The sequence below is a fragment of the Lepidothrix coronata genome, unplaced genomic scaffold (genome assembly GCF_001604755.1).
Source record: "Lepidothrix coronata isolate B3197 unplaced genomic scaffold, Lepidothrix_coronata-1.0 Scaffold263, whole genome shotgun sequence".
NCBI lineage: Eukaryota > Metazoa > Chordata > Aves > Passeriformes > Pipridae > Lepidothrix > Lepidothrix coronata.
In genome coordinates, this window is record NW_016690443.1 from 764848 (window position 1) to 792782 (window position 27935).

Sequence of the window (27935 nt, forward strand, 5' to 3'; positions counted from 1 at the left end):
GCAGCCACATGCAGAAGAGACTCCTCTTCCCTTTCCATCTCACTTTCCAGGGCATGAGGCTGCAGTGGGGAAAAACAGGCGAAAGATGCTGTCAGTGCTGACAAAGTGTCTGTACAACAGCTCGATTCTGATGTAACTGATCCCAGCAGCTGAGCTTGGAAAAATCTCTACCTCTCCCCCCACCCCTGCTGTGCCAGTTTATCACCCAGGGATCTCAGAGCACCTCATGCAGATGAGCAGACATCTCCTGGCCTGGATGGGAAACTGAGGCCAGCAGTGCCAGCACTGCCCACTGCTGACCAGCAGCACCCCAAGACCGTTCCCTGCTCAGCTGGGTTTTTTTTTTACCCTCAAAAAATATCATGTAAAAGTGCTATGACATCGTGACTGGTTAAACCCAAGATTCTGTCACCCTTCCTGTTCTCTCCCTCTTCCACCACCTGGCACAGAGCACAGCCCTCCTCCCCCAGGAAGGGTGTTGTCACCTCAGCCCCTCACTCGTGCTGGCACCAGAGGAGGGCTCACACAGCACAGCTCCCTTTTCCTGCCCCCTTTTCCAGCAGCAGCACAGATTTAAACACCAATCATCGGTGAAACCACGTTCTAAAATGCCATGAGAATCCTGAATGCAGAGGCCCCATCTCCACAGCTGCTGTGCACCTCTTATTTCAACCAGCAAATATATCTCTTTACTTCCACCAGCAAAAGGAGCTGCTGGAAGGAGGAGCTGGTGAGAGCTGGGAACATTTCACGTTGGCATCAGTGATCACAAAGCCAGGGCAGCAGAGCCAGCTGGGAATTGCTGCCTCCACGTCCCAGAGCCTCTGCAGCAGCACGACAGGCTGGCTGCACACAGGATTTACACCACTGCTCCAGCATCTTCCCACCAGCATTTCTCGAGGTCCATACTGGCCATTCCCATAACAGAGAGGGTCCTTTTTCCCTTTATCCCTGATATCCACCCCCCCAACCCCCTCCAGTGCTGTCTGGGGACACAGCACAGGAAGTGCCCACAAACTCAGTCCCCACAGCTCAGTCCCCACAAGCTCCTTGTGCTTTTGCTGTAGGCACAGATTTGTCCAACAATCCTGCACAGCTTGTTTTCCACATCTTTTACTGCTCAATGTGAGCAGCAGGAGCCCTGTTATAGCTGATATTGGAGCATTTCTGGTTCCTAATAGGAAATTTCTGTGTTGATGCACCACAAAAAAAAGTCACCAGTGGCAGAAGCAGTTCACACCAAGGAACCTGGGAATTGCTGTTGGCTGCCCAGCACCACTTTCCCAGCTGGTTTTCTACAGCCAGACCACAGAGGTGTTGTGCAATGTATCCGAGGTGGAAGAGAAGTGGTTTGCCAAAAGGAAGGGTTTTAGAGGAGATTCACAATTGCAGAAGTTCTCACCAGAGCTGTCACCTAATGAGGTAATTCTGGGGGATGCTAAATCTGAAATGGTGGTGGGGCTCAGGAACAGCCTGGATTGATGTGGGTGTGGTGGGGAGAAGCCCAGGACTTGTTCTGCAGTAGAGGAACAGCTTAAACCTGGCCACACATCACACCAGGTGTGCACAGGAATAACCACCACCAGCACAGATCAGTCACCCACAGTCAGGGACATCAGACCCAAACAGCCACATTTACCTCCAAAACTCACCCCCAGCTGGATGCAGAATTGGGATTGGTGGTGAGAGCTGGACCCCCACCAGGTCCAGGAGCTTCTCAGTGGGTGCCCCTGGGAGGAAGGCAGAGCCCTTGGTACCAGGCTGGTGGGGACAATCCCCCTTAGCTGATCCCTCACCTCCCTCTGCTCTGTGATTGTTTTACCTCCCTGAAAGCCATCTCTGGCCAGGGCACCTCTCTCCCAGCCCCTGTTCCCACAGTCACTGTGGGTGTCCTTTGCTTCTCCCTCCACATCCAGCTTTCCACTGTGTCAGTGCAGCCACCACCCTCAGCAGGGTCTGCCAAGGCCACATGCCCAGCAACTCCCACCTCCAAGGGAGCCAGGGCAGGACCCTCTGCAGCCAGGGGCCCATTTTCCGTGGAAAAGCTCAGCCAAGTAAGCCAAGAGCTCAGAAATCTCTGGCTCTGGGGCAGGGAACATCCCCGAGGGCACACACAGAGCTCCTGCCGTTGGACAGGCAGGTGTGATAAGCAGCAGTCAGGCGTCTGTACCGGCCCCAAACCTCTGCTTATCTGGCCCTTTGCAGCCCCAGCAGCGCCCCTGGCAGCGTCCCAAGGAAAGGAAAAGCAGCCGGGGCAGATCGCTGAACCTCTCGCTCCCCGCGGTGAATCACATCCCCCTCCTTCCAGCTGCTGGGATTTTTCAGTGGATTTCAAATTTCCTAAGGCACTTGGTGTGAACCAGCTCTGCCACCGGTGGCTTTTTTTCTGGTGGATCAACACAAGTTTCCTCCTGGAAGCCAGAAATGCTCCAGTAGGGACTGAACGGGGCTCCTTCGGGAACCTGGTAAAGGGCAAACCTTGAGGTGCAGCCTTGAGGAAAAGGTCAGAAAACCACTGGAGAGCCCAGGGAGACGCCGAGGGCTCCCGGGGCAGCACGACGAGCAGAGTGCCGGGATGGCACGGGGTGTGCGGTGCCATCCCCGCAGCGCAGGGCAGCCCCCAAACCCCGCGGCCGGGCGGTGCCTCAGGTTCCCCTGGAGCCCCCGAGGAGCCTCCCCAGTGCTCGGCGCTGCCCCGCGCCGGGGTTGGTGCCTCTAGAGGGAGCTGAGCCGGAGCCGCCCACGTCTATGGTCCGGGGCTGGGTTTCTACTTGGTTTTTTTTTTTTTCCTCTTCTTCTTTTCCCTCCTCCTCCCCGGCCCCGCTCGCTTCCTTTCCCCCGGCGCGCTCCGGGCAGGAGGCAGGAAGGGAGGCGGCGGGATGGAGCGGCTCCCGGCCGGGATGCGGTAGCGCCCCGGGACACGGTGAGTCGCGGGGGAACCCCCTCGCCCCCTCCCCAGGCTCCCCCGGAATGGGTTATCTCTGTTCTCCGGGCCCGGCTGGGACGGGCAGGGATGCACCGGCAGCCGCAGGGACTCCGCGGGGGATCCCGGGGGGCGGGAGGGGTGACAGAGCCGGGGCCGCATCCCGGGACAGGGATAAAGTGCGCGGTGGTACCTCGGCAGCCGCGGCTGGGCGGACAACGGCCGGGCCGGGGCTGGAGGTCCCGCCCAGGGCGGATCGCTGCCCTAGAGAGGGAATTTCTCCTTTTTTAACAGTATTTTCTCCAGTTGGTTTTTTTTTCCCGCCTCGCGAGGCCGCGGCCGTGACAGCCACGCCCGACATCCCCGTGCGCGGCATCCCCGAGGGGACAGCGGGACAGCGGTGGGCAGAGCTGTGCCCCGCCCAGGGGGTGACACCCGTCCCGCCACTCCGAGGAGGGGGTGACACCCGTCCCGCCACTCCGAGGAGGGGGTGACACCCGTCCCACCACGCCGCGGCCTCGGACACGGCACGTGTGGCCGTGCTGTCCCCGCGGGGACCTCCGGACACGCACTCGGGTGCGGGGGGACCGTGGCTGCCGTGGCTGCCTCTGGTGGGGTCGTCTGCCCTCCCTGGGGCCACCAAACCGAACAGACTGACCTGTTTGCTGTGCCAGGGCAGGCGGGGGGAGCGGGCCTGGCTCCGTGCTGGCCGGGCAGGGCTGGCAGCGGGCACGGGGTCCCGCGGGGTCTCTGTCCCGGGGAGGGGTCGCTGCCCTGCACGCTGTGATGGAATCTGTCCCATGGCCCAGGGCCAGACCCGCGGAAGGCTCGTCCCAGAGGATGCTCCGTGCATTTCCTGGAACAGGATCTTCACACCGTGTCAGGGGCAGACTTCGGAGCCCCCTGGCTGGGCTTGGCCACAGGGGCTGTGCTCCCTCTCTGGGCCAACCCTGCCATCTTCCCTGCACCCAGGGCCTGGGAACTTTCCTTTGGAGGAAAGTTTCACTCTCGAGGTCTCCTCTTCTTAAAGGCCTTTGACACATCTCCTGTGTGTCTTTGTAGCACACTCACCACTTCATCCAACTTCATCCTCCAAAGAAAAGTGGGGATTTTTTCCTCCCAAGGAAAGTTGGATGAAGTGGTGGGTGTGCTATAAAGACACACAGGAAATGTGTCAGAGGTCTTTAAGAAGAGGAGACGAGGGTGAAATGAGAAACAGTTGGAGGCAAAGGTCTTTGTTTTATTGGGGAAGGCTGGTGGGTTCCGGGAAGGCTCATTCTTTGCATGGCATGTGCTCTTTAATAAAGATAAGAGCCCTGTGCCACCTTGGAGGTGTAGCTAAACTCACACCTCAGGTGCTGGCTGCTGCTCTTAACATTTTGCAACCTCCTACAAGACCAAAACACCTTGTAGAGTGGATCAGACCTTGCTCTCAGTGACCTGCAGCTTCCCCAAAACCCTCCCTTGAGCCCTGTCTCGAGTCCCGGAGAGTTTTCGTTTTCTGCAGCCTTGGGCTGTCTCTGAGTCTGTGGGTGTCATTTCCTGCTTCACACCCTTCCCTGCTCTCATGACAAAGGGGGAATGGGGCACATCGAGGGGGCTGGGAAGCAGGAGGAGCAGCAGCACTCTGGGTCCTGGAGGGGATGGTCTGAGACACTTTGCCCCCAGCAGAGGTGGGCAGAGAGCTGCGCTGGGCATTCACAGGTTGGCAGCAGTGGGAGTTTGGTGTGGGCAGTGGTTGGGGACCGACAGCACTGCCGGTCCCAGGGGTGTGTGAGCACAAGGCTGCAGAGGGTTGTGTCACAAGAGAAGAGAAGAGAAGAGAAGAGAAGAGAGCACTGCAAGAACCCAGGAGGAAACTGAAAACGAAAGTGCTCACGGGGTTCAAAGGGTTGGCCAAATGCAAGCTTGAAAATCACGAGTCATCTGCGTCTGGGTGCTGGGCCCACTCGAGAGCTCCAGAGAGCTGCTGCCAGGCTGCTCCCCCCGAGCAGCACCGAGCCCTGCCAGGGCAGGGGCTCAGCCACAGCCTTGCTGGGCCCACCCAGGATTGGGGTGGCAGTGGAGGAAGCACCCGAGGCTTCCTCAGTGGAGGAGGGGATGGGCACCTGCATCCACTCAGGCACTCCTCGAGCTCTCTGCATCATCCCAGAGCAGGGAATCCTGTGATTCTATGATTCCAAGAGCAAGGAGAGAGGCAGCTCTGGAGCCTGGGTCTCTGCTGATCTGGGCAAGTGGGAGCCAGCTCTCTCCAAAGATCTGCTCTTGGTCTCAGCTGATGATCCTCATCATTTTTTTGTTGTTTTTTCATCCATCCTTGGATGGGGATGTTTGAGCTTGGGGAGGAAAAGGGAAATCCAGTCCTCCTGTCCTCAGAAGCACATAGGAAAAAAACCCATCTCCATCGTGCGTCACCACGGCTCGGGCTCCCAAGCAGCTCTGTGACTCCAGCCCCCATCCCACCGGAGTGCAGGCTGTACTTCCCATTACTGCTGGCAGCCTCCATCTATTTTTTCTTCTGAGCAGTCTTCAGTGTGAGGCTGTGAGCTTGACCCACGTGTTGCACTTCTACCATTGATGTAGGTGGTTATTTATCCATACCCAGCACTTTCTTTATTTAAATTTCTGGGTGTCAATGTCATGAATTTTATCTTATTCATGAGTTCAGACCTGCTGCAAATCAGGAAACCCATTAGTTCAGCCCTGCAGAAGTCTGGCCTGGGAACACGCACTGGCATGTCAGACTGCAGGCAAGGAGCTGCTGTGATCCCTGTTAATCCTGACTGGAACCGTGTGGCCTCTCTCCCTTCTCTGCAAACCCTGGTGCTGAGGGTGAAGGAGCTGCCCCAAGCCCTGAACTGCAGGTCTGGGTTTAGGACACCCGTGACCTTCAGGGGCAGGATGGGCCGTGCGTGTGGTTCTCATTTAATTTCCTCTCAGCCCCGGGTGAAGCCCTGCAGGTGCACTCTGCTCTGGGCTCAGGAAGTGTGGTGTTGCATCATTTCAGGGCGGAAAGAGCTACTGCAGCCCACGCAAAGAGAGAAGGAACCTTTTCCCGGCAAAAGCGAGAAAGTGCTGGAGGAGGCATGGTAGGGAATTGTCCTTTTTTGGCAAATGACATCACTGATAAAGAACCTCAAAGAGGAGAAATCCACTGCAAAGGACTAAGCAGAATTCTTTCGTAGGTAGATTGAGGAATGAGTGTGCCAGGCAGGGAGGAGCCAGGGCTCTGGCAGAGGATAACAGCAGCGTTCCCACTCCTCCGAGCACTTCCCCGGGCTGTGAGGAGCTGAGAGGCCGCAGGGCTCCAGGGGTCCTGCCGGCTGCTCAGGCCACTCACTGACCCCCACCGTGGTGTTCCAGGTGCCGCTGACGCTCCCAAGCATCCCCCTGCAATGGCCTCAGGGAACGATGGTGACCCACCACGGGCCCACGGACGCCGGGGCAGCGACGGGCGCAGGTTGTCCCAGGAGCTCAACCCAGGTAAGGAGCTGCTGGGACGTTCAGGGGACGAAGGAGTTTAAACCCTTTACTTATTTTTTTTTCATTCCCTGCTGTGTTGCTTTGCTAAGACGGGATTTCCTTCCTCCAGGGCCCTTTGCAGGGCTGGGATAACAAATCTGTGATAACTTGCTGAACTGAACTGGGAGAGCACGTGCTCGGTGCTTTTGGGAGATGCCAGGCTGGACAGGGCTGGAGGCAAACTGGTCTAGTGGAAGGTGTCCCTGCCCATGGCAGGGGGTTGGAACTGGGCGAGCTTTAAGGTCCCTTCCCACCCAAACCAGCCGAGGATTCTGTGCTTGGCATTGGATTAGTGTGGTGGAAGCAAGGTGGGATTGAAGGGCACGGGGAGAACAGTGTGCAGGGAGCTGCTGGACAGAACACGCTGGTGCCTGGGGTGTTGTTTACTTTCCCTTCCCTGGGAGAGCAGGAGGTGCTTGGTGTTTGAATCCCAGAGGAAAGCACACCCTGGTCTCGGGCACTCGCTCTCAGGGTCTGTCCCTGCGGGTGACACCGGCTCTCCTGGGCCTGGCAGAGCTGTGGAATGAGCTGCAGCCCACCAGGAGTGGGTCAGTCTGTCCGTGTGTGAGCCCAGCCCAGCAGACTGTGCCACGGCATTTCACACTGATGGGTGTGAAAAACTGGGAACGGGGCCAAAAGGAATCTGGGAAAACCCTCAGCTCCCATTTCATCCCCAAATGATAAAATGCTGCTGTGGAACACGGCGACTCCTTGACCTGTTGGGCAGGTGAGATGTGAACCAGCTGAGTCAGCTCTGCCAATACCAGGGGCTGGGAGCTGCCCCGAACCCTTTGGGTGCCTGACAGTGCTGTTTGTGCTCTGGTATTGCCTGGTCTCCTGTCCACCTCAGAGTCCCATTTGTGCCAGATCCTGTGATTACACTGGAAGGAAAACTACCCCATCCTTCCCCATGCTGAAGTCCAGGAGGATGAAAATACCCAAACAGGAGCATGGGTTGCGTGTGCTGATTTCCTGTTGAGGAAAATGAGACACTGAAGTGAAAACCAGTGAGAGGGTCAGGCCCTGAGCTCTGACCACGCTGGGTCACAGTCACAGTTCTTGTTTGCTTGCAGGCACTTAAGAGCCTTCCTGGCATCCCTCTGCCTCCCAAAACTCAGGAGGTTCCTCTGGAATTTGGAGGATTCCAGAGGAATCCTGCATGCCTCTTAGGCAGAAGCCTTGTGGGCTCCAGTGGCAGCAGGAATGTGCAGATTTCACCAGCACGTGCCAGTGGGATTGCAGGGTGGAAGGAGGCTTTTGTCACAGGGGTTGAGCCTGGATTTCATTTGGGGTTCTGTTTGCTTATCTTTGGATGCAGAAGAGATTTATCTGCTGCTCGAGGATTTGGTTTGTTATCATTGTGACCCAAAGCAAATGTGTATCAGGATTTGGTTTGTTATCATTGTGACCCAAAGCAAATGTGTGTCTGTTCTCCTGTTTTTGTGTTACTAAAAATAGCACCTGAGGTAATTACAACCAGGGGTTTTTTTTAGCACTGATTTCCTCTTCTGTCTGGCAGTGTTAACCCTCCTCTCCCTGAAACGCTGAGTCAGTCGCTTTCCTTTTCTCAGGGGAGCCTTCACGGGCCCCTCTGCTTCCCAGAAGGTAACATCTGTTTGCCAGCAAATAAACCCGTTTCTGCAAAACAAAAACCAACGCCCTGAAAACACAGCGATGGGGTTTGTCACTTCCCTTCCCTCTGTTTACCCAACCTGGAGTCGGTGTAACCTGAGCACAACAGGCCCTGTCCTGTCCCCACAGCCCTCTGGGACACCGAGATGGGACCAGCCAGAAAAACCCTCCAGGGAGGGCAGTGATGTGTTGGGGGGACCTGGTACGGGGTCTGTGGGGCAGCATGGCCAGGACAGCTGTGTCCAACAGGCCAGGTCCTCACTTCCCAGCCCCAGGACATTGCTCAGGCAGGAACATCTCAGGTTGGAAATGCAGATTCCCGTTGCTGCAGAGCTGCTTGGCCAGTCTGGATACCCTGGGATGGTGGGATGGGGTTTTAGCTGGGTTGGCTGCAGTGAGCTGCACTGCTGGACCTGCTGTCACCAGCCTGGCAGGACAATCCCCCAAACCCACAGTCCTGCAGGATCCTCCACTCCTGACCTTCCCCCAGGCAGCACCGTGACCTGGCTTTGCACCCCAGTTGTGTCTGTGAATCTCCACCCTGAGGGTGATGCTCTGCCAAAGGAGCCGAGCTCTGACCCAGCCCCAGCACTCCTGTCCCCTTCAAACTTTTATGCTGGAAAAGATACTGGGAAGAACAATGTTAGTGCTCCCTCAGGGCCAGCTCCCTGAGCCTGTGGGGTGGCTCTGCAGGGCTGACACTTGTTTGGGAGCTGCTGCCCCAGCCCACAGGGATTCTGGAGCCACCGAAACTGAGCTCTGATCCAAGACATCCCATGACAGAGCAGGGAATTTCCCCAGAGCCATGGGACGTGTGTGATAAGGTATCGGTCACCACGGGGCCAAAACGCCTGGCCAGGGGCTCCCTGCTCCAGAGGGGCAGGTCCTGGGCACATCCCTGGGCAGTGTGGGCACAGGGACACGTGTGGGGCTGGAGAAGGTTGTTTGGGCGCAGGGACACGTGTGGGGCTGGAGCCATCACAGACACGTGCACGTGGGGGGACACCAGTTGTTCCTGCCACACAAGGGCACAGCCCTCGGTGACGCTGAACCCCGGGATTGTTTGCTGAGGGCTGATGGGCAGCACCAGGCTGAGCTTCGCCTCCAGTCCGAGCTGGGATCTGAGATTCCTGAATTGTTTGTGCTGAGCAATGTCCTTATCGAGAGGTGGGAGAGCTGCCAAGTGCTCCAGCATCTGGTTTGTGTTGTGACAGTCCCAGGGCTGCCTCTTGCCGAAACTGGATTCCAAAGGTGGGCTGTGCCCCCAGGAGCACGACTGGCTTCAAAATTATTTTTCTGAGGCCTAACTTCTGTTGGGTGTTTTTCGGGTTTACTGCAAAAGGCAGCTGTTAATACAAATGGCACAAATTTAGGTTGAAAATGAGGGAATGGTCTCTTTCCAGCTTGGGAAAGGGGGACAATGAGCTTCTCCCTTGACTTTTCTCCCTCCTGTGCCTGTAGAAGCCCGAGTGGAAGCGGAGGCAGAGGAGGTGTTTCGGAGCTATGCCTTCTACCGCTACCGGCAGGAGAGGGAGGAGAGAGGGGCGGAGGTGCCCCTGGACCCAGAGATCGAGCAAATCCAGCAGGACGTGGAGAGGTAAATCCCTGGTACCAACCCCGTGCACGTCCCTCTGCCCATCCCGAGCCAGAGCCCCCCTCAGTCCTGCTCGGCCACGCTGACCCCGCGTTCCCTCGGCAGCACCGGGAGCCAGGTGGGGCAGCGCTTGGCCATCATCGGGGACGACATTTACAGGCGCTACGACGCCGAGTTCCGCACCATGCTGGACACCCTGCAGCCCACGGCGGGCAACGCCTACGAGCACTTCACCAAGATCGCCTCCAGGTAAGGCCCTGGCAGGTGGAGCCTTCTCCTGGAGCTGAGCAGGGAAGGGGGGTCAGACGGGTGCAGTGCTGTCAGTCAAACCCTCTCCCCCTCTCTGGCTCTGTCCCAGCACACAGGGACTGTCCCAGCACACAGGGATGGTCCCAGCACACAGGGATGATCCCAGCACACAGGGATGATCCCAGCACACAGGCTCTGTCTGTTCAATCTTCACCCACTGTCCCTGGGACGAGCTCCCAGTGAGCCCACCCTGACTGTTTCTGTGTTTCCTGCCTGTCTGCTCCTCCTCCTGTGCCTTGCTAGGACAGTCTTCCCCTGACAGGCACCTCAGTCCTTGCAGGAGCTGACTGGGGTCAGACAGCCTGGGGGATGTGCCTGTGCATCCGTAGCCAAGTGAATGTCCCAGTGCCCCTTCAGGGGCACAACCAGCCCTGGGCCAAGGCAGAGCTGCTGCTGGTCCTGCTGCTGCCTGCTCCAGGCTGGGACAGCCCGAGGAGTCTGGCTGCCAGAGGCACAAATGCAGCCACAGGATGTGGGGAGGGAACAGTTCTCACTGCCTTTGGTGTGGTCACAGAAGTCATGGAATCACAGAATGGTTTGGGTTGGGAGGGACTTTGAAGATCATCTCATTCCAACCCCCCTCCATGGGCAGGCTGCTCAGGGCCAAATCCAGCCTGGTCCACATGGAGCAGGGATCCCTCAGGATGGGGGATTCTCCACAGGCTGGTAGAGCTTGTGCAGGTGCTGCACATCCAGCTCCCCCTCCCAAAGCACAGCCACAGGTGAGTGAGGGACAGACCTGCAGTGCCTGAGGTACAGCTCCGACTGAGGTGGCAGCCAGGGCTGCAGTGCCCACCCCGTGTGGCTGCAGGGACACCAGGACACTGCACACTCCTTTGTTTGCCCAGGCTCGTGCAGGAGGCAGAGGCAGGAGGGTTCTCTGTGTTCCCATGGCTCCTCTGAGCACCCCCGGCTCTGCACAGCCCCCTCTCGGTGTTTGTGTCTAACTGCTTCTCTTCTGTCCTTTTCCTGCTCCCCTGTCCGGGAAGCCGCGCTGGCTGAGGCGGTAACGCACTCAGGTAAAATAACCCCTGTCCCTCTCCCTGTGCTCCTGTTCTCTGCTCCCTCCAGGGCTCTAACTCCCCTCTCCCTCCATACCTGTGCCAAGGCTCTGCAGGGAGCAGTGCAGGCACCACCAGAACAGGGCAGCAGGTTGAAACACAGGGCCTCAGTCTACTCTCTTTTTTTATTTTTTATTCCCTTCTCGCTTGCTTTGCTGGAAACCAGGAAAAACACCTTCAAAAACCGGTCTAGATAAATCAGTGTCAAACCTGCCCTCAGCAGCCAAACCCTGGAGTAGACACATTTGAGAGCCTCTTCCAGCCACAAAATCACCATGTCTGTGTGGCTGGGATGAGCCTCAAGGACTGGTGCAGCATTCCCAGCCCTGCAACCACAGAATCACAGAACTGTTTGAGTTTGAAAAGCCCTCTAAGCTCATTAAGTACAACTATTCCCCCAGCACCGCCAAAACCACCATTAAACCCCAAGTGCCACATCCATGTGGCCTTTAAATCTATCCAGGGATGGTGACTCCACCACTGTTCTGTGCCAGGGCTGGACAACCCTTTCAGTGAAAAAACTCTCCCCAGTATCCAACCTGAACCTCCCCTGGTGCAACTCCGGGGCCGTTTCCTCCCGTCCCACCCGTGCCTCTGGAGCTCCCTCGGGCTGGGCGGCTCCGGGACGGCTCCGGGTACTGAGCTGGGGGATCTGAGCTGGGGGATCTGAGCTGGGGGATCTGAGCAGGGACTCAGCACCCCTCGGGCTCTGTTCCAGCCTCTTCGAGAGCGGCATCAACTGGGGCCGAGTGATCGCCCTGCTGAGCTTCGGGTACCGCATGGCCATGCACGTGTTCCAGCACGGCCTCACCGGCTTCCTGCGCCGCATCACCCGCTACGTCGTGGAGTTCATGGTGCAGCACCGGATCACCCGCTGGATCGCCCAGCAGGGAGGATGGGTGAGCAGGGCAGGGGCTGCCGGGGGGCTCCGGGGGGAGCAGGGGCTGTCCTGGGGGGCTGGGAGGTCCTCAATGGAGCAGAAGCTGTGCCGGGGGTCTGGGGGTCTCTGGGGGAGCAGAGGCTGTGCCGGGGGTCTGGGGGTCTCTGGGGGAGCAGAGGCTGTGCCGGGGGTCTGGGGGTTCCTGGGGGCTCAGGCAGCACAGCAGCCTGGCTCCAGCAGGACCGACTCTGGTCTGTGCTCCCTGCCAGGTGGCTGCGCTGGACCTGGACAATGTTTACATGAAGTACATGCTGGTGGTGATCCTGATCGTGGTGGGGCACTTGGTGGTACGACGCTTCTTCAGGCTCTGAGGGGGGCAGGGCTGGGGGGTCTGGCCCAGAGCTCTCTCCGTTCTCTGCTCTGTCTCCCAGGAGAGGGGGATTCGAGGAGCCCCCGAGAGAGAGCTGGAGAGAGGTGGTTGGACCCCCTCCCACCACAGGGCCCGGGGTCTCTGCATCCCCAGGAGCCACGGAGGGAAGTAGGGGATGGGGGGGCTCCTCTTTGTTGTCTTTTTGGTGCCTCAACAAGCTGCTGAGGATGGGCCCCAACTGTGCTGGGGCATTGCTGGGACCCCCAGGTCCTCAGGAGGAGCAGAGGTGTGATGGCAATGCCTCTGTGTGTGTGTGTGTGTGTGTGTGTAGGGTCTCGTGCACCCTTGGGGCAGGTGCAGAGCCCCCCATTGCTGACAGCCCCAGCCCAGACCCCACCCTGTTCTGAGCCCTGGCTGCTACAGTTGGTCTGTAAGCCCATGTGGGGCTGCTTCACATCCCCTCTGCTCCTGAGCCCAGGACTTGAGCCTTCTCCAGCTTTTTAACAGACACCCCGACCCCTTTCTATAGGAACACTCCTCCTGCCCCTCCTGTGACAGGAGTTCCCTGCCCCAGCCCGGGCCTGGAGCCCTGCAGCTCCCCAGGGCTCAGAGGGTGCAGGGCTGGGGTGCAGCCTCACAGCCCCCCCAAACTCAGGGGCTCTGTGCTGGCTCCCCTGGGAAGCACCAGCAGGTTCCCAAACACTAAAAGCCTGTGGGTGCTCTCTGGTGGGGACAGGGGGGTTTTCCTGCCCACCCACCAGTTCTTCTGGGGGTCACTCAGCGGGTGCTGGCACAGGAGCAGCTCAGCTGTGACCAGTTGTCCTCCCTGGCTGTCAGTGGGGGGCACTGGGGCTGCATCCCACCCCTGGCTGCCCCAGGGCAGGGCAGTGACTTGACCTTGTTCCATTCCTGGTGATGCTTGAGTGGGATTTTTGGGGGAGGGAGGGAAGCTCCACTCTCCCATCCCCAAAGCTCCCTGACTTTTGCAGAACAGGGAGTTTAAGCTGGTTACTCCACGAGCTCAGAGGCAGGAACCTCCCTGCTGTCCCTGGCAGCTGCCCAGGCTTAGCAGGACCAGCCTTAATTTTTTTAACACTCACACCCCTCCTGTTCCTGCCTCTTTTTAACCGAATAGCAGACTTTTTAACCTGCTTCCATATCAAAGTCCTTCTGAGGGGAGAATCCCCTTGCTCCTATCCCTGCAGTATCCCTTTCCCTGGTGGAATGCTCTGGTCTGTGCTTAATAGAAAGGCATTAAAATATTGACTCTGTTATTCCTCTGTCTCTGTTTTGGTGCTTGCCCCATGCAGGGCAGCTCAGCTCTCCCGTGGCCTGGCAGTGCTGGCTCTGAGCAGCCCAGCCTGGCTCACCTGGGCCCACTGGGCTCATTTGTCCCCTTGCAAGTGCATTTCTTTGCATTTTTCCACACACAACTTCATTTCCCACCGTGCCACCCCTTCTCCCAGCTTGAGATTTCCTCGAGTCCAAGACTCTTCTCTGCTGTGAACCAGCCTAACCGGTATGAGCTGCAGTTCCCACCCTTCTCCTCACCTCCTTTTTGGGTGCAAACACCACCAGATGGAGCCTTTTTGCCACGATGAAAATGAACAACTAATCGTTATTTCCTTTTTCTCCTAATCAGCCACTCTGTTGGCAAATCATCGTCCTCCAGGCTGGTTCTCTGCTGGGGTTGTGTCTCCAGAAGGACTTTTTGGATGTCCTTGGAAAAAAACCCAGCACATCAGTTTTTATTCACTACTTCAGACCCACTCCCGGAACTTTAACAGACTGGGGAGAGCTTTTGCTGCTCATAATTTATTTTCATTTCCCAGATAAAGTGTTACCCCTTGCAAACCAAATGCAGCTGTGTGGCCATCAGGCTTCAAATAAAGAATATTTTTCATATTTATGGTAGAGGATTGAGCCTTAGTGAAGTCTGGGATACCAGGACAGAGAAGGGAACTTTTAACTGGGTGCAGTGCAAAGAAAAATTTCCATTTTATGCGTTTTCTCAGGGGATTTGCAGGGAGGATTGTCTCAGGACCTCAGTGCATCGCCTCCCTCTGCTCTCACCTCTCCCAGCCTTCCCAGCACTGGTTAACTAGTGGAAAAAAGCTTGAACTGGGACTGTGAGATTGGTGTGTGGTGCTGTGTCCTGTCACAGCCCCAGGTGCCCCGTGGCTCCTGGTGCCTCTCTGCCAAAGGAAGAGTCTCATTTACTGAGCCTTTTTAAATCTCACCATCTTCCAGCTCCTTCCCTCTGGTTGGAGGAATCTGCCCGAGCTGCTGCTCAGAACCTCCTCTCCCTGCAGCCCTTCCTCACCCCGGGAGGTTTTCCCTGTGTTTGAACCCACACTGTCCCTGTCAGCTCTGGTTCCTCCTCCCTTGTTCCAGTGTCCCCACAGCTCCTTCCCAGCCCTGCAGGAGGGGACAGGGTGTGTGACAGCAAAGGACACTTGGCTCTGGCTCTGGAGGGGAGGGACAGGTACATAGACCTTCTTTTCCCGGGGGGAGAGGAGAGGCAGACAGGTTCTCCCAGCAGCAGCAGGGAGGTGGGGAAGGAGCTCTCTGCAGGTCACCTTTGAAGGGCAGCAAAGGGGCTGTGTGGGACACGGTGGGCTGCTTTTATCTGGAACAGAACATTTCTCTCACCAAAACTCTGTATTTTAAATTATGTAATGTATATATGTCAAAATAAAAATGGTACCTTGAGTGCAAACTCATCTCCTGGCCGTGTGTGGGGTTTTCTTCCAGAGGCTTCCAGGAGCTGTGCTCTGGCTCTGGGGGGCTCTTGGGGGACGATGCTTTGGCAGCTCTGCCTGGGCTGGGGCAGCTGGGCCCATGTCCCTGGTCTCTGAGCCCCCCCAGACACTGCCCAGCTCTGCCCCCTCACCCCGACCTGCCCTCAGTGCTGCTGCCTCCCCCCTGCAGCCCCACGGCCCCTTTGGGGCTGGGGAACCTCCCAGTGCAGCCCAGAGTGTGCTGACTGGCTGTGGTGGGAGGCACCAGGGCAGGGCAGGGCTGTGTCCATCCCTCCTGTGTCCATCCCTCCTGGCTGCTGAACACGGAGGATCCTTCCAGAGCCTTCCCCTCCCTCCCTCCGTCCGGGTCTGTTCAGGTGGATGGAGAGCAGGGCAGTGTCTGGGGGGCTGTGGGGCTGTGCTGGAGCAGAGGTGGCTGCACAGAGGGGTGGCCCTGCTGTCCCCAGGCAGGACAGCTCAGTGCCATTGCCCTGGGATGGATCCCTGTGACCCCACAGCTCCATCCCGGGTCCCCACCCCGGCCTGTCCATCCAACAGGGCGGTGACAGCCCCGGGCCATCCCCCCGGGGTCCCTGGGCTTGGGTTTCTGGATGCCACTGGGATCAAAGGGGACCCAGGGCAGGATGCCTGCCCGGATGGCTGGGACCAGATGGAGCCACGGGGTCTGAACCCAGGCCGTGCCCATTCCCTGCAGGATTAATCCTGGGGAATGTGTTTGGAGCGTTGGAAGGAGAGGAGATGGAGGCTCTGGATATAAATTGCTGCAGGAGGAGCGTGGGCTCAGTGTTTCCACACAATCCACCAGTGGCAGATCAAGCACTGGAATCTAAATAAATATTTACCCCAGTCCCTGGCCTCCATAAATAGCCACATGTCACCATTCCCAGTTGGTACTTTGGGATCTCTGCAGTGGGATTCCAGCAAGGGAGGAGCATTCCCAGCACCCTCTGTGCCCAGCCCTGGCTCCCCAGTGACCCTGGGCTGGGGCTGCCCTGCTGCCCCTGGGCAAGAAAAGAGTGAACTTTAGGGAAAGAGAAATGGCCCTAATTAAAGAGCCAGCTGCTCCCCTAATCCACTTTGCGTCCTGCCCCAAACCCAGATCAAGCTCCTAATTAAATTACCAAAAAAATAATTAAGGCCACAATATTTTTGCAGTATTTGCCTTTGGCCATTCAAATGGAATTGACCCTAAACCAGAATCCAAGATCTGGTGGCAATTTAGATCTAGAGCTGGTATTTGAGTCAAGTGCCTTATCTCTAGAACTGGGTCAAGCTCCAAAACACCTGAGTTTCATGGACATGAAGTTTTTTTTCTAGATAATTTCCAGGACATGAAGTGATTGAGAGTGGGCAGGGAAAACACACTTGTTTTTGTCATCCTCATTTTTTGATCAGATATCCTTCCCTGCCAGGCAGGTTTCCCTCACTTGGCACGTGCCTGGGGATCCTCAGCCCCTGGCTGAGATCCAGCCCCCTGTCACTGCCATGGCAGGATCTGCTCCCTCCCCAGGGTTTGTTCCCATCCATTCATCCACCTCACACATCATTTCTGTCCTCAATATCCGGGAATCCACCTGGGACCTGCTGCCCTGGCACAGGGGAACTGAAGGGAACAGACCTTGATCTCCTGGCTGAAGGGGAACAGGAGCTGCAGCACTGAGTGACAGGGCCTGGCACCAGCCCCTCCAGCAGCAGCAGGGCCTTTGGAGCAGCCTCTGAGAACAGATTCCAGGAGCCCTGCCCTGAGCCAGAGCGTTTTTCCATCCTGCGAGTTGGCAGCCAGAGAGGCAGAGTGTTCTGCAAGTTATTCCTCATTCCCAGATCATCCTGACTTTCCCTGAGCAACTCCATGAATCACGGTGGTTTGGGCAAATTCAGGAGGAGAAAACCCTGGATGTTCCTGGGTCAGTGAAAGGTGGGAGAGGAGCCTGTCCCAGCCCCTGGGGCTGCTCTGATGTGGGGCTGTTGTGACCTGTGTGGGGCTGGGCTGGGCTGGGCTGGGCTCTGCTCTGCTCTGCTGGCAGCCTGCAGGGATCCAGGCTGGAGTGTGTCCAGAGCTCTGGCAGAGCAGTTCCATGTCTCCACACAGCATTTTACACACCTGTCTCTGGGGAACACTCGGTAACTCAATGCCCTTGGACGGATCGGCTGTAAAGGCAAATCCTCTGCTACCAAAGTTAGTCCTGATTCAGCACAAAGAAAGCAATAAATCCAGTTTTCTACTTACAGCAGCCCTTGCAAGAGCCCGAACCATAATGCTGCCTTTACACAAGTCACATTCCTAATCCAGAACTCCCTCTCTCCAAAATAATCCCCCCATTTGCTCAGCCGTGTCCCTGCCCATGGATTGTCCCACGGGAATAGCTGAGGAAGGGCCCTGGCATTTCCCCTGGGCTGACTGTGCTGGGGGGGATTTACCCCCGGGCTGAGCTGGGGTTGTTCTGCACTCACCCTGCAGAGCCTGGATCAAAGCTTGGGAAGCTGCCCTGGGATGAGCCTGCCCAGCTCGGGGGACCCCTGCCCTGGACTCCCGCCCTGGACCCCCGGGCAGCACAAGGTGCTGCACAGCCCCTTCTCCCCTGGGATCTCCTTGCAAAAATCTGCAGCTACACCACAGCCATGGGTGGGATGACCAGGGATCAGCTGAGTTTCCCTAAAAATGAAGCAATGCCACCATCAGGGCACCAGGCAGCAGGGCTGTGCCAAGGGAGCAGGGCTGTGCCAAGGGAGCAGGCAGCTTTCTCAGGAGAAATGAGTCATTTTAGCACTTGGCACAAGTGAGGAGGGAAAGGCAGACTCAGACAGACAGAGAAATCCTGGCATTCTCCAGCTTGTTCAGACTCTGAGCCTCGTCTTTTAAAACAGCCAGAGATGTTCATTTTGTCACTGGCAGCAGCATTCCTGCTGCATCCTCACCTCTGCTGTTCCCTCATCCAGATGTTGCTGCTGCTCTCCTTCCCAGCTGGTGCAGCTCTGCAGGAGGTGATGGTCACTGTGCTCACACATCTCCACACCTGGGGGGAAAAAGGAAATAAAGGGAAAAACCAGGCTGGTACTGCCTCCCTCCCAAAGCCCAGCAGAGCTCCTGACTGGAAATGACAGCCAGGCTGGAGCTGCTCTCTCCAGAAAAGGATCCCAGAATCCCAGAGTCACTGAGGCTGGAAAAGCCCTCCCAGCCCATGGATCCCCCCTGTGCCCAATGCCCACCTTGTCCCCCAGCCCAGAGCACTGAGGGCCACAGCCAAGCCTTCCTTGGACACCTCCAGGGGTGGGGACTCCAGACCTCCCTGGGAGCCCCTTCCAGTGCCTGACCACCCTTTCCATGGAGAAATTCCTCCTGGTGTCCAACCTGAACCTCCCCCGGCATAGCCTGAGGAGGGGCACAAACCAATGAAAAAACTCTCACATTTATAATATCTTCCAGTGTTGTGGGTTTTCTTCCTTTAACAAGCCCTCGATTTTCTGCAGAATCTTCACCTCAATTTCCCTTTGCCAGAATTCCCTCTGGTCCCAGCGTTCTTTCACCTTTTCACTTTCCATTTCTGCTAAGAGTGAAGAAACACACAACCCCCCACAGTTTTTCTCCAAAGAAAACCTTCTCCAAGCATTGTTTTGATGCATTTTGACAGTTTCACGGTTCTCAGCATAAATATTTAGACCAAAAAGAAGCAGCCAGGAAGGAAGTTTACTCTTCCCAGTAAAGTGGGCATTTCCTTCAAAAGAACAACAAAAATATTTTGATTCAAGTCTCTCAGTCAATCCAATCTTGGGATGAACTGAAATGCAGGTTTAGGGTGATGCTTGTCCAACTGTCCCAGTACATTCTCTGGGCAGGGAAATACCGAGAGCTTTTCCTGCAGCTGCAGAAAACCCAGCTCAGGGTCCAGAGGTTTGCTGCTGCTTTTTTATGACCCCGGGGAGGTAAGTGCTGCCCCTCAGCTTCTGGTTCTCCTCTCGAAGCAGCCAGGAAAGGCCTCTCCCCAGTATTTCATGCCTGGTGGACAGCATGCCCTCACTCCAAAGCATTTCCTGGCTGGAAATGCATCCTGGCGTAATTTAGGGCACACCAGCACATGAAAGTGAACTTGATTTAAGCGAGTGCATCACTTGAAACTGCAATAGCTTTTCTCAATTAACTCTGCGTGTAGGAAAGACCTTGAAATGCAGCTCAAACTGCTCTATTAAGGCCCCATAAAGTCCTCTGTGAACACTATTTATTCTGGCTCACTTCAAAGCCGCTGCTCAGCCTGACACTGATCCAGGGGCTGTGGCTGTGGAGCTGCAGGACTGAGCAGCTGAGTGGTGATAACAAGGTCCTGCTGCACAACCCCCTGCAGGGACTGCCACCGTTTCTGTGGCTCTTTGATCCCGAGGGAAGGGCTGAGTCCTCTGGGACAGCACCCTGGCAGTGCCCACATAGAATCATAGAATCATAGAATCGATTGGGTTGGAAAAGACCTCCGAGATCATCGAGTCCAACCCTTGGTCCAAATCCAGTCCATTTACTAGATCATGGCACTCAGTGCCACGTCCAATCTGCGTTTAAAAATCTCCAGGGATGGTGAATCCACCACCTCTCTGGGCAGCCCATTCCAATGCCTGATGACTCTCTCTGTAAAGAATTTTCTCCTGATATCCAACTTAAATTTCCCCTGGTGGAGCTTAAGCCCGTGCCCCCTTGTCCTATTGCTGAGTGCCTGAGAGAAGAGACCGACCCCCACATCCCACGGCACAGCCTGGCCAGGGCACCAGGGTTCTGGGCTCCCCTGACTCGGCTGCTCCAGGTCAGCACCAGTGCTCCCAGCGCTCCAGCAGACGGGGATTGCTGGTCATGGGAGCCAAAGCAAAATGTTTCCTGTCACATCAGTGCTGGGCCGGGCCTGTGCGTGGGGTTAATTAATGAAAGAGGCTCAGGCAGAGCGTGGTAATTTGTGAAGCACCAGAACTCGGTTGCTCGCAGCCCTGTGCCCGCTCCGAGCCCCCCTGGCAGAGGGCAGGGGATGAGCTGCAGCCGTTGGAATTCACTCCTTTGGCTGCAGAGGGGCAGCTTCTGGGGCAGATAAGAGCGAGCCCGTGCCCCAGGTTATCACACGAGGCAGCTCCACACACAGCCCCTGCAGCAAACAGGCAGGAGGAGCCCAAATACCCAAATTTTCCCTCCAACTCGGCCTGAGCTCTCGGCTCCCAGTTGGCCACGGGCAGCCCTGGGGGAGGCAGAGCCCCGGCTGAGGGAGCTGCAGGAACTGGAGTGGTCCTGCTCCTCCCTCCTGGCACAAAGACAACCAGGGCTGAGCCCTAAAAAATAAAGGAGCCTTTTCTGCTCTTCAGCTCACAATAGTTTGTTTCTGGATTCACTGTAATCGGGATGGAGAAAGGATCCTTTGCCCCAGGGAAGAGCCAGTGCCCCTGTGCACCCCAACACCGCCTGTCCCACAGGCAGGGCTTTGCAACACACCAAAACTGGGCTTTAATGCTAAAAACGATCTGTTTGGAAACTGCCTCTAGTGGGGAGAGGGTGGGAATTCGGCTCACTGAGCAGCACACATTGAAGTTGTGAGGAGCTGTGGGCTCCTGCACGAGCCAGCCCAGATCCACCTCAGCCCACACAGAAAAAACCCCAACTGACCTACTGTAAATTCCCACATCATTTCATACCATCCAGAATTTTTCTTTCAACATCGCCGCAAATTTCTAAAGAACATTTTTAGAAAAAATTAGAAATAAAAGTAGGGCGGTGGTTTTTTTTGGGGGGTGGGTGGGTTTAAATAGCCTTTCACACAGTAAATGCAGTGTTGGATGCTGCAGTGCCCGGCTGGCAGCTCCGGGGGGCTCAGAGGTTCCCCTGAGCTCCCTCCCCGGCCCAGTCGTGTCCTTGGTGGCAGCCGGGTGAGCTCCCGATCCCGACCCCGCCCCGCAGCCGAACCAGGACGCCTTTATTGCCCATGTAAATCAGGGAAGCTCCGCCGGCTTCCAGGAGCTCTGCAGATTTATACCAGGAGCTGACCCGGCATCTCTATTTTCAAATCTAGGGCAGATTGAAATATGCTGGTTTTCAATAATATATTCAGGTTAACAGGGCTTTTATATTTGAGCAATTAATCTTGCATGGTCCGAGGAGCTCTGGGGAACGCGTGTGGAGGTTGCTAAGAAGAGCAAACAAACAGGGTTGTGTAACCAGCTCTGCCAGGGCCCCCTCGGAGCCCCCGAGCCCGGCAGGGATGGGGCTGCAGAGATCCCAGCCTGGCATGGGGATGGTTCTGCCATGAGGCAGCATTACCTCATCCTGCATTACTGTGAAATGATTCAAAGCAGAAATATGGAGACATAAATCCCAGGAAAGCCAGCACTGTGCTGGAGGAAGCCTCCCTGGAGCATTCTGGGTCTGCTCCCTCCTCCAGCACGTGCCCAGGATGAGGGAGCCTGGGGGCACAACACACTCACCTTGGGGTGTCTGTGCTTGGGCCACACTGGGTCCAGCACTGATGGTGCCTCCAAAGCCTCTTCCCAAACCTGATCCTGGCCTTTCTGCCTCCCTCTCTCTGTATCCTACCGACCTGCTTGGCATCTTCAGCTTCAGCAGCACCCAACAAACACCAGAAGAGATGCTCTTTGTGGGTCCAGACCAGCCAGGAACCACCTCCTTGTGCTCAGGAGACAGACACCTCCCAGGGAATGGGAGCCTGGTGGGAGCCACCTGGGGCAAACCTCTTACATTTCACCCCATTTTCCCACGTACCTCCTGTATTCACATGAAGAAATGAGGAAGAAATTCTTCCCTGGGAGGGTTGGCAGGCGCTGGCACAGGTCACCCAGAGAAGCTGTGGCTGTCCCATCCCTGGAAGTGTCCAAGGCCAGGCTGGACAGGGCTTGGAGCAACCTGGGCTAGTGGAAGGTGTCCCTGCCATTGGCAGAGGGTGGCACTGGGTGATCATTAACATCTCTTCCAACCCAAACCATTCCATGATTCCATGACTCACTGATCCCTTTCTTTGCTCTAAAGCTCCAGTTAGACCAATACACAACTTTTAGTCCTGAAATTGCCTCTGCTGTTTTTTCCCTCTTCCCATTTGCCATTCCCCCATCACGCAGCAGCATTCCCAGTGTCCCAGATTTACCAGATCCTTGTAATTTGACCCTCAGTTTCTCGTTCTTCCAGCACATTAGACTCTAAACCAGCCTGGGCACACAACTGCTGTCTGCCAAGCCAACCAGCAATCATGGGTTTGGGCTCATGCCCAGGGGAAGAAATATTACCAGCTAAAAACTGTGGAATTTTGGGTTTTTGATGGAGTTGCCAGAGGGGGGGCAGCCTGTGCTAAGCTCTGCAGCAGAGCAGTGCCTGACTCCAGTGGAAACCATTCGGGCACTTACAGTCCCTGCATCATTCCATGACACACATTTCCAGTCACAAATAGCAACAGACTCTGGAAGAATATGCAGGTGGCTGTGGCGTGATTAATGAGTGCTGCATCTGTCACTGGAGTGGTAATTACCCTGCACAAACCCAGCCCTGCAATGGCAGGGCAGGATTTATTCCAGCTGAAAATCTGGCTCTTTACGCCGTTTTTTTCCTTTCTTTTTCCTCCCACAAAAAATAATTTCCTTGTGAGCCCAATAAAAGAGAAGCTTTCCCTGGCCCATGTTATACCAGCAACATCTCACCCCGTGAGGAGCCAGCCCTGCTGCCTCTGGCCATGAAATCCAGGTAATGACCCAGAACTGCACTGAATTAGTGTTTCATTTCCCAGCCCTTGCCGACAGCTCCCTAATGGAAATTGATTTCTAGCTTTTTCTTTTCCATTTAACATGCTTGTGTAACATCTTTATTTTACATTCCAGGGAATTTTAGCCAAAGGGCCAGTGCACAGGTGGCCCCTGAAAGCACCTGGTGAATCACTGCTGTGTTAACCAAGGTCTGGGGTCCAGGAGGGCTGGGACACCCCGGGAATGTGGCAGGACCCCTGCACAGGGGCACCCCACACGTGCAACCCTGCCCTGTGCCCACCCCACTCTCTGGGATGGGTCCTCGGGGGGGTAAATCAGCAGATGTGAATCCAGGGAACAGGCCCAGCATTCCCAGTGCCACGGCCCCGATCTCTCCTGCACTCCTACAACCAGCACGTCCCTTTGCACCTCACACACCACAGTTTGTACTTTCACACCCCCAGACAGATCAGAGGTGCCCCACCATCCCCTGCAGCCACCCCCTGACCGGCAGGTCCCCAAAGCAAGCCAAGAGCCTGGGATGTCCCATCCCTGTGGGGTCAGACCCAGCCCCAGCCCTGCCCTCGCTCGGTCGCCCCAAATCCGCGGGAATTCTGCCCAGTCTGGGCTCCCCGGTGTAATCTGACCCAGCCCCAGCACACACACACACACACACACACCCTGTTTTCTGTATTTGGGTGAAACTCAGCTGCCAGCTCCTTCACTTGGGGCAGCCCAGCAGCGGGGACGAGGCTGGTCCTGGATGTCCAAGCCCTTCCCTGGCCAGGCAGAGCCAGGCAGTGACACCCGGGGAGGCTCGAGCAGCTCCTGCACCTTCAGGTACAACAGCTGGGAGGGGAAATAAGATTTTATAACAGTGCTGGGCCATTTTCAACCCTCCTTTACCTCCAGAGCCTGGAAGGTTTGGGTGGATGTTACAAAGGACTTGGGAAAAATCCACTTTTCTCATTTTCCTTTTCTGTAGCGTGTGGAGGAACCAGAACCCAGCGGTGCTGGTTCACACTTTAAAGCAGAACTAAATTATAATTTTTCTCAGTTTTCAGTTATTTCCTAGTTCTGTAGGTACTTTTATAGCCCTATAAATTGTCTGGTAAAGGAATTGTTGGTTAGAGATGGTGTCTGGGGTGTCTGTTCCTTAGTGAGGGGTGAATTGGCTCGTACTGTTCCTAAACATGTTGTAGCGTGATGACAATAATAACAATTAGCTCAGGGTACAGCAGAGTGTTAATTGTGAGCTGAAATCCCAAACAGAGCTGTCTGTGCAGGTCAGTCCTCTCCTCTGCAGTGCCCAGGGATCCAGGACATCTCCCTGGCTGAGGGAATTCTCTGTGCCTGCTCCTCTCCTCTTGCATTGCTAAACCCCAAACCTTCCCAGGTGCATTTTGTACTTGTGCTGACAGCACAAACCTGCTGTGCTCCTGGTGAATCCTATGTGTTACCCCTGATGAATGCTAATTTGGGTTTAGTTCCTTAATGGATCCAGAGGGAAGGTGAATATTGAGAGCAAAGGAAGGAGAACTGAAGAGTGGCAGGTTCAGAGCTCTGTAGAGATCAAAGACAGGGGAAGGTACGGGACAGAGAAGGAATGCTGGATGTATCCCTGTGTTATCCTGTCTTGTGAAACAACATTGTGTAATTATTAAAGCAAATTTCCCTTCCTTTTATACAAGAGGAAACCTGTGAGCAAATTAAGAAACTACCCCTGTGCCTCAACTCACTTGCAGGAGGCAGTAGCAGAGCTGGACACAACATTTAATACTTTCCCTCTGCCCTAGGGACTGAAGTGGAATATGGACAATTACAGGATAAAAGTAGGGGAAAATGGCATTTAAAAGTGATACTCTATTTTTGCTTTTAACTTACAGCAGGCAAAAGGTGACTTGGAGCCACTGAGGAAGGATGTGGGCTTACACTGTTGGGTTCACTGTCCTGCCTCACGTCGGGGGTTTCCTTGGCTGGTTCCTGAATCGAAAGGAAATTCCTGCCTGGTACGAGAAGCTGAAAAAACCTTCCTGGTGTCCATCCCGCAAGATGTTCCCTGTTGCCTGGACCGTCCTGTACACGGGCATGGGGTAAGTTCTGTGGCTGCTGCCCCTGTCCTGCCCCTGGCACACCCAGGGCAGCCCCCCCAGCCCCTGCCGTGGCTCCTGGGGTGTGCCCTGTACTGAGCCAGCAGGGCAGGTCAGGTGTGCCCGTCCCCCCTCAGGTACAGCCTGAGCCAGACCCCGGGAGTGCCTCAGCCTGGCACTGCAGGCAGTGCCTCTGGCAGGGACACAGCCCTGCCCGGGCTGGGAGAGGTGCCCAAACCAGCCCTAGGGAGGGGCAGGAGCCACACAGGTGTGAGAGGGCAAGGGACACAGGATAACAGAACCATGGAATATCCTGAGCTGGAAGGGACCCATGAGGATCATCCAGTCCAAGTCCTGACCCTGTCCAGGACACCCCAACAATCCCACCCTGTGCCCCAGAGGATCATCCAAACCCTCCTGGAGCTCTGGCAGCCTTGGGGCTGTGCCCACTGCCCTGGGGAGCCTGGGCAGTGCCCAACCACCCTCTGGGGGAAGAACCTTTTCCTGAGATCCAACCTGAACCTCCCTGGCACAGCTCCAGCCATTCCCTGGGTGCTGTCCCTGCTCACCCAGAGCAGAGCTCAGGGCCTCATGTGGATGCTGCTGCCGTGCAGACACGACTATCCTGTCAATCCCTGCTGGGAAACACTCCTACAGGAGAGACTTTGTCTCCCTTGGGGATTTACTGGCTGCCAACACTAACCCGTGTCCCTCTCCACAGCTATGCCTCCTACTTGGTGTGGAGTGACCTGGGCGGCTGCAGCAGCAAAGCCATCGTCCCGCTGGGGCTCTACGGGGCTCAGCTGGCCCTCAACTGGGCCTGGCCCCCCTTCTTCTTCGGTGCCCAGAACCTGAACATGGTAATGGCCCCAGCCCCCATCACCTGCCAGGGCTTCTCTGCTGGGCTCCTGCCCCCCGGGTTTGGGCTGGCTGGGGTTCTCTGACTAACACAGAGCTGCCAGAAGGGCCTTTGCTCAGACACAGCTCCCGCTGCTCCTGCTCCCAGACAATGGTATCAGTGCCCCCAGCCTGGCCCTGCTCCTGCCCTGTGATACCGGGGTGGGCAGAGCCGGGGCTGCACCTCCCAGTTAAGGGTCCAGGGGGAGAGATAAGTCCTTTGGGGGGTCACACCCTGTGCCACAACACCATCCTTGGGGGGAGCAGCCGTGAGGGGCTTATCAAGCACACACAGTGTGCAGTGCAGAGCACGGGGCTGAGGCACTGCTGGCACAGCCACACCCACCCTGGGCCACAAGGCACTGCCTCGGGTGCCAAGGCCTGGAGGGGATGGAAACACACACAGGGATTTATGTTTCCACCTGATTTTGTCACTTGGGGGGTGAAAGGTACAGTTAGAAAGTTTGTTCAGTGACCATGGCCGTGGTATCCCCATGAGCATGTTCTGTGTCTGTTATCAACACAAGGGGACACTGATCACCAGAAACTAGGGGCTAATCTGTGGAATTTGATAATGAGCAAAGAAATGAACATTAATTAGTCTTGGCTCCTGGTGTGACAAGTTCAGGTCTCACTGATTAGAGCTCCAAGTGACTGCTCAGTGCCGGAGGTCCCCCATTGCTGTTCCCCCTCTCCACCTGTCCCAGGGTGGTTTATCCTCGTGCTGGGAGGTTTGTCCTCGTGCCCTGACTCACTGTGCTCTCTCTGCTGCAGGCCCTGATCGACATCCTGTGCCTGGACGGGCTGGCCATTGGCACCCTGTGCTCCTGGTACCGCATCAACAGGGTGGCAGCGCTGCTGCTGGTGCCCTACCTGGGCTGGCTGGCCATGGCCACCTGCCTCACCATCCGCATCTGGAGGGACAACCCCGAGCAAAAGGCAGGGAAGAGGGAATAAATGAAGGCATTTTGTGTAGCTAAACTGGGCTGATGTGAACCAAGATCTAATCATCTGGGGGGCCCACTTTGGGAGTGTCCTGCTCCTCCTCCCATCGTGGCCCTGTAAAAGGTTTGCACGAGGCACCCACGGGCTCCTTTAAAGTAACTGGGCATCCTTAACCAGGGAGCTGTTTTCTCCAGCACTGCTGAGGTTTGGGTGCTACAGCTGTACCCTGCCCTTAATGCCATCAGGTCCAATTCCACCAGCCAAACTGGGCTCTCACAATCCATTTTAATTCAGGACAGCAACACCAGAGACCCCTCGACACTGCCCCATCCCCCCAGAGCAGAGCTTGGTCACACACGAGCTAAATCCCACCTCCTCTCCTGGGACCAAACAGAAATGCCCTTCACTGGTGCACACCCATTTTTAAGAACTTGATTTTTTTGCTGTTTGTGCTGTTGCTTCATGTTCATGTATCACCTGGTTTGGGCTTTATACCTTTAACTTCTTATCTGACAGCTGCCAAGTGAGCAGGGATCTGCCTTGTTCTGCTGGTGCAAGGAGACTGGGCTCTGACTTCTGTCTGGGGAGTATCACACTCCTTCAGCTCATGCTCCAAGATAAAGCAGCAATGATTAGAATGCAAATGCTTCTCCCCAGAGGAAATTCCTCTCTTCCACCTCTGTGTGCCATTCCTCATCAGAATAGAAAAACTAACATCAGTGCCTTTGAAAAAATACTTATTTTTTTTTTAAGTAGAGAGACACAAGAGTCTGTAAAATTCAGGAACTTGCTCCCACTGCCTCGATGGTTGTAGCTACATAACAGGCAAAGAGTCTGTCAGGTGCAGTGCAAGTGCCTCATCCTGCAATCTTTCCATTCCTGAATATTATTTATCAGGGAAGGTTAAAGTACAAGGATTTCCTGAGCAATGGGACCAAGCCATGACAGATCAGACACAAGGGGTGCATGGACTTGCCTCTGTCCATCCCTTATCCTGGCCCTTGACAGACCCAAACCTGAGCTCTCACTATCTCCAGAGAGTATTTACTATTATTTTGGATTGCTAAGAGCACCATGTGTAGAGAAGGGGCACGAGGATCTTCCTGGCAGCTGGCTGGAGACTGGGGTGCGTGGGGGGACCTGCAGGGTGGGGGTGCAGGGGCTTAGCTGGGGCTGTAACATAAATTGTATTTGCTTTTAATAAAACCAAGCCACTACTTTTTGGAGAATAAATGAATCCAGTTCT

The 27935-nt window shown here is 55.9% G+C and overlaps 2 protein-coding genes across 2 annotated transcripts; both read left to right on the top strand.

The window, feature by feature from the left end:
• Positions 1–2829: 2829 nt before the first annotated feature.
• Positions 2830–15005, top strand: BAK1 (BCL2 antagonist/killer 1). The gene is made up of 6 exons (XM_017835719.1): positions 2830–2923; positions 6287–6406; positions 9539–9674; positions 9777–9920; positions 11760–11940; positions 12191–15005. Exons 2-6 carry the CDS (start codon positions 6319–6321, stop codon positions 12290–12292), a joined length of 651 nt encoding a protein of 216 aa, XP_017691208.1. The 5' UTR covers positions 2830–2923; positions 6287–6318; the 3' UTR covers positions 12293–15005.
• Positions 15006–23488: 8483 nt separating this feature from the next.
• TSPO2 (translocator protein 2) lies at positions 23489–27831 on the top strand. The gene is made up of 4 exons (XM_017835728.1): positions 23489–23597; positions 24644–24850; positions 25569–25707; positions 26519–27831. The coding sequence occupies exons 2-4, from the start codon at positions 24678–24680 to the stop codon at positions 26699–26701; spliced, it is 495 nt and encodes a 164-aa protein (XP_017691217.1). The 5' UTR covers positions 23489–23597; positions 24644–24677; the 3' UTR covers positions 26702–27831.
• The last annotated feature ends 104 nt before the right edge of the window (positions 27832–27935 follow it).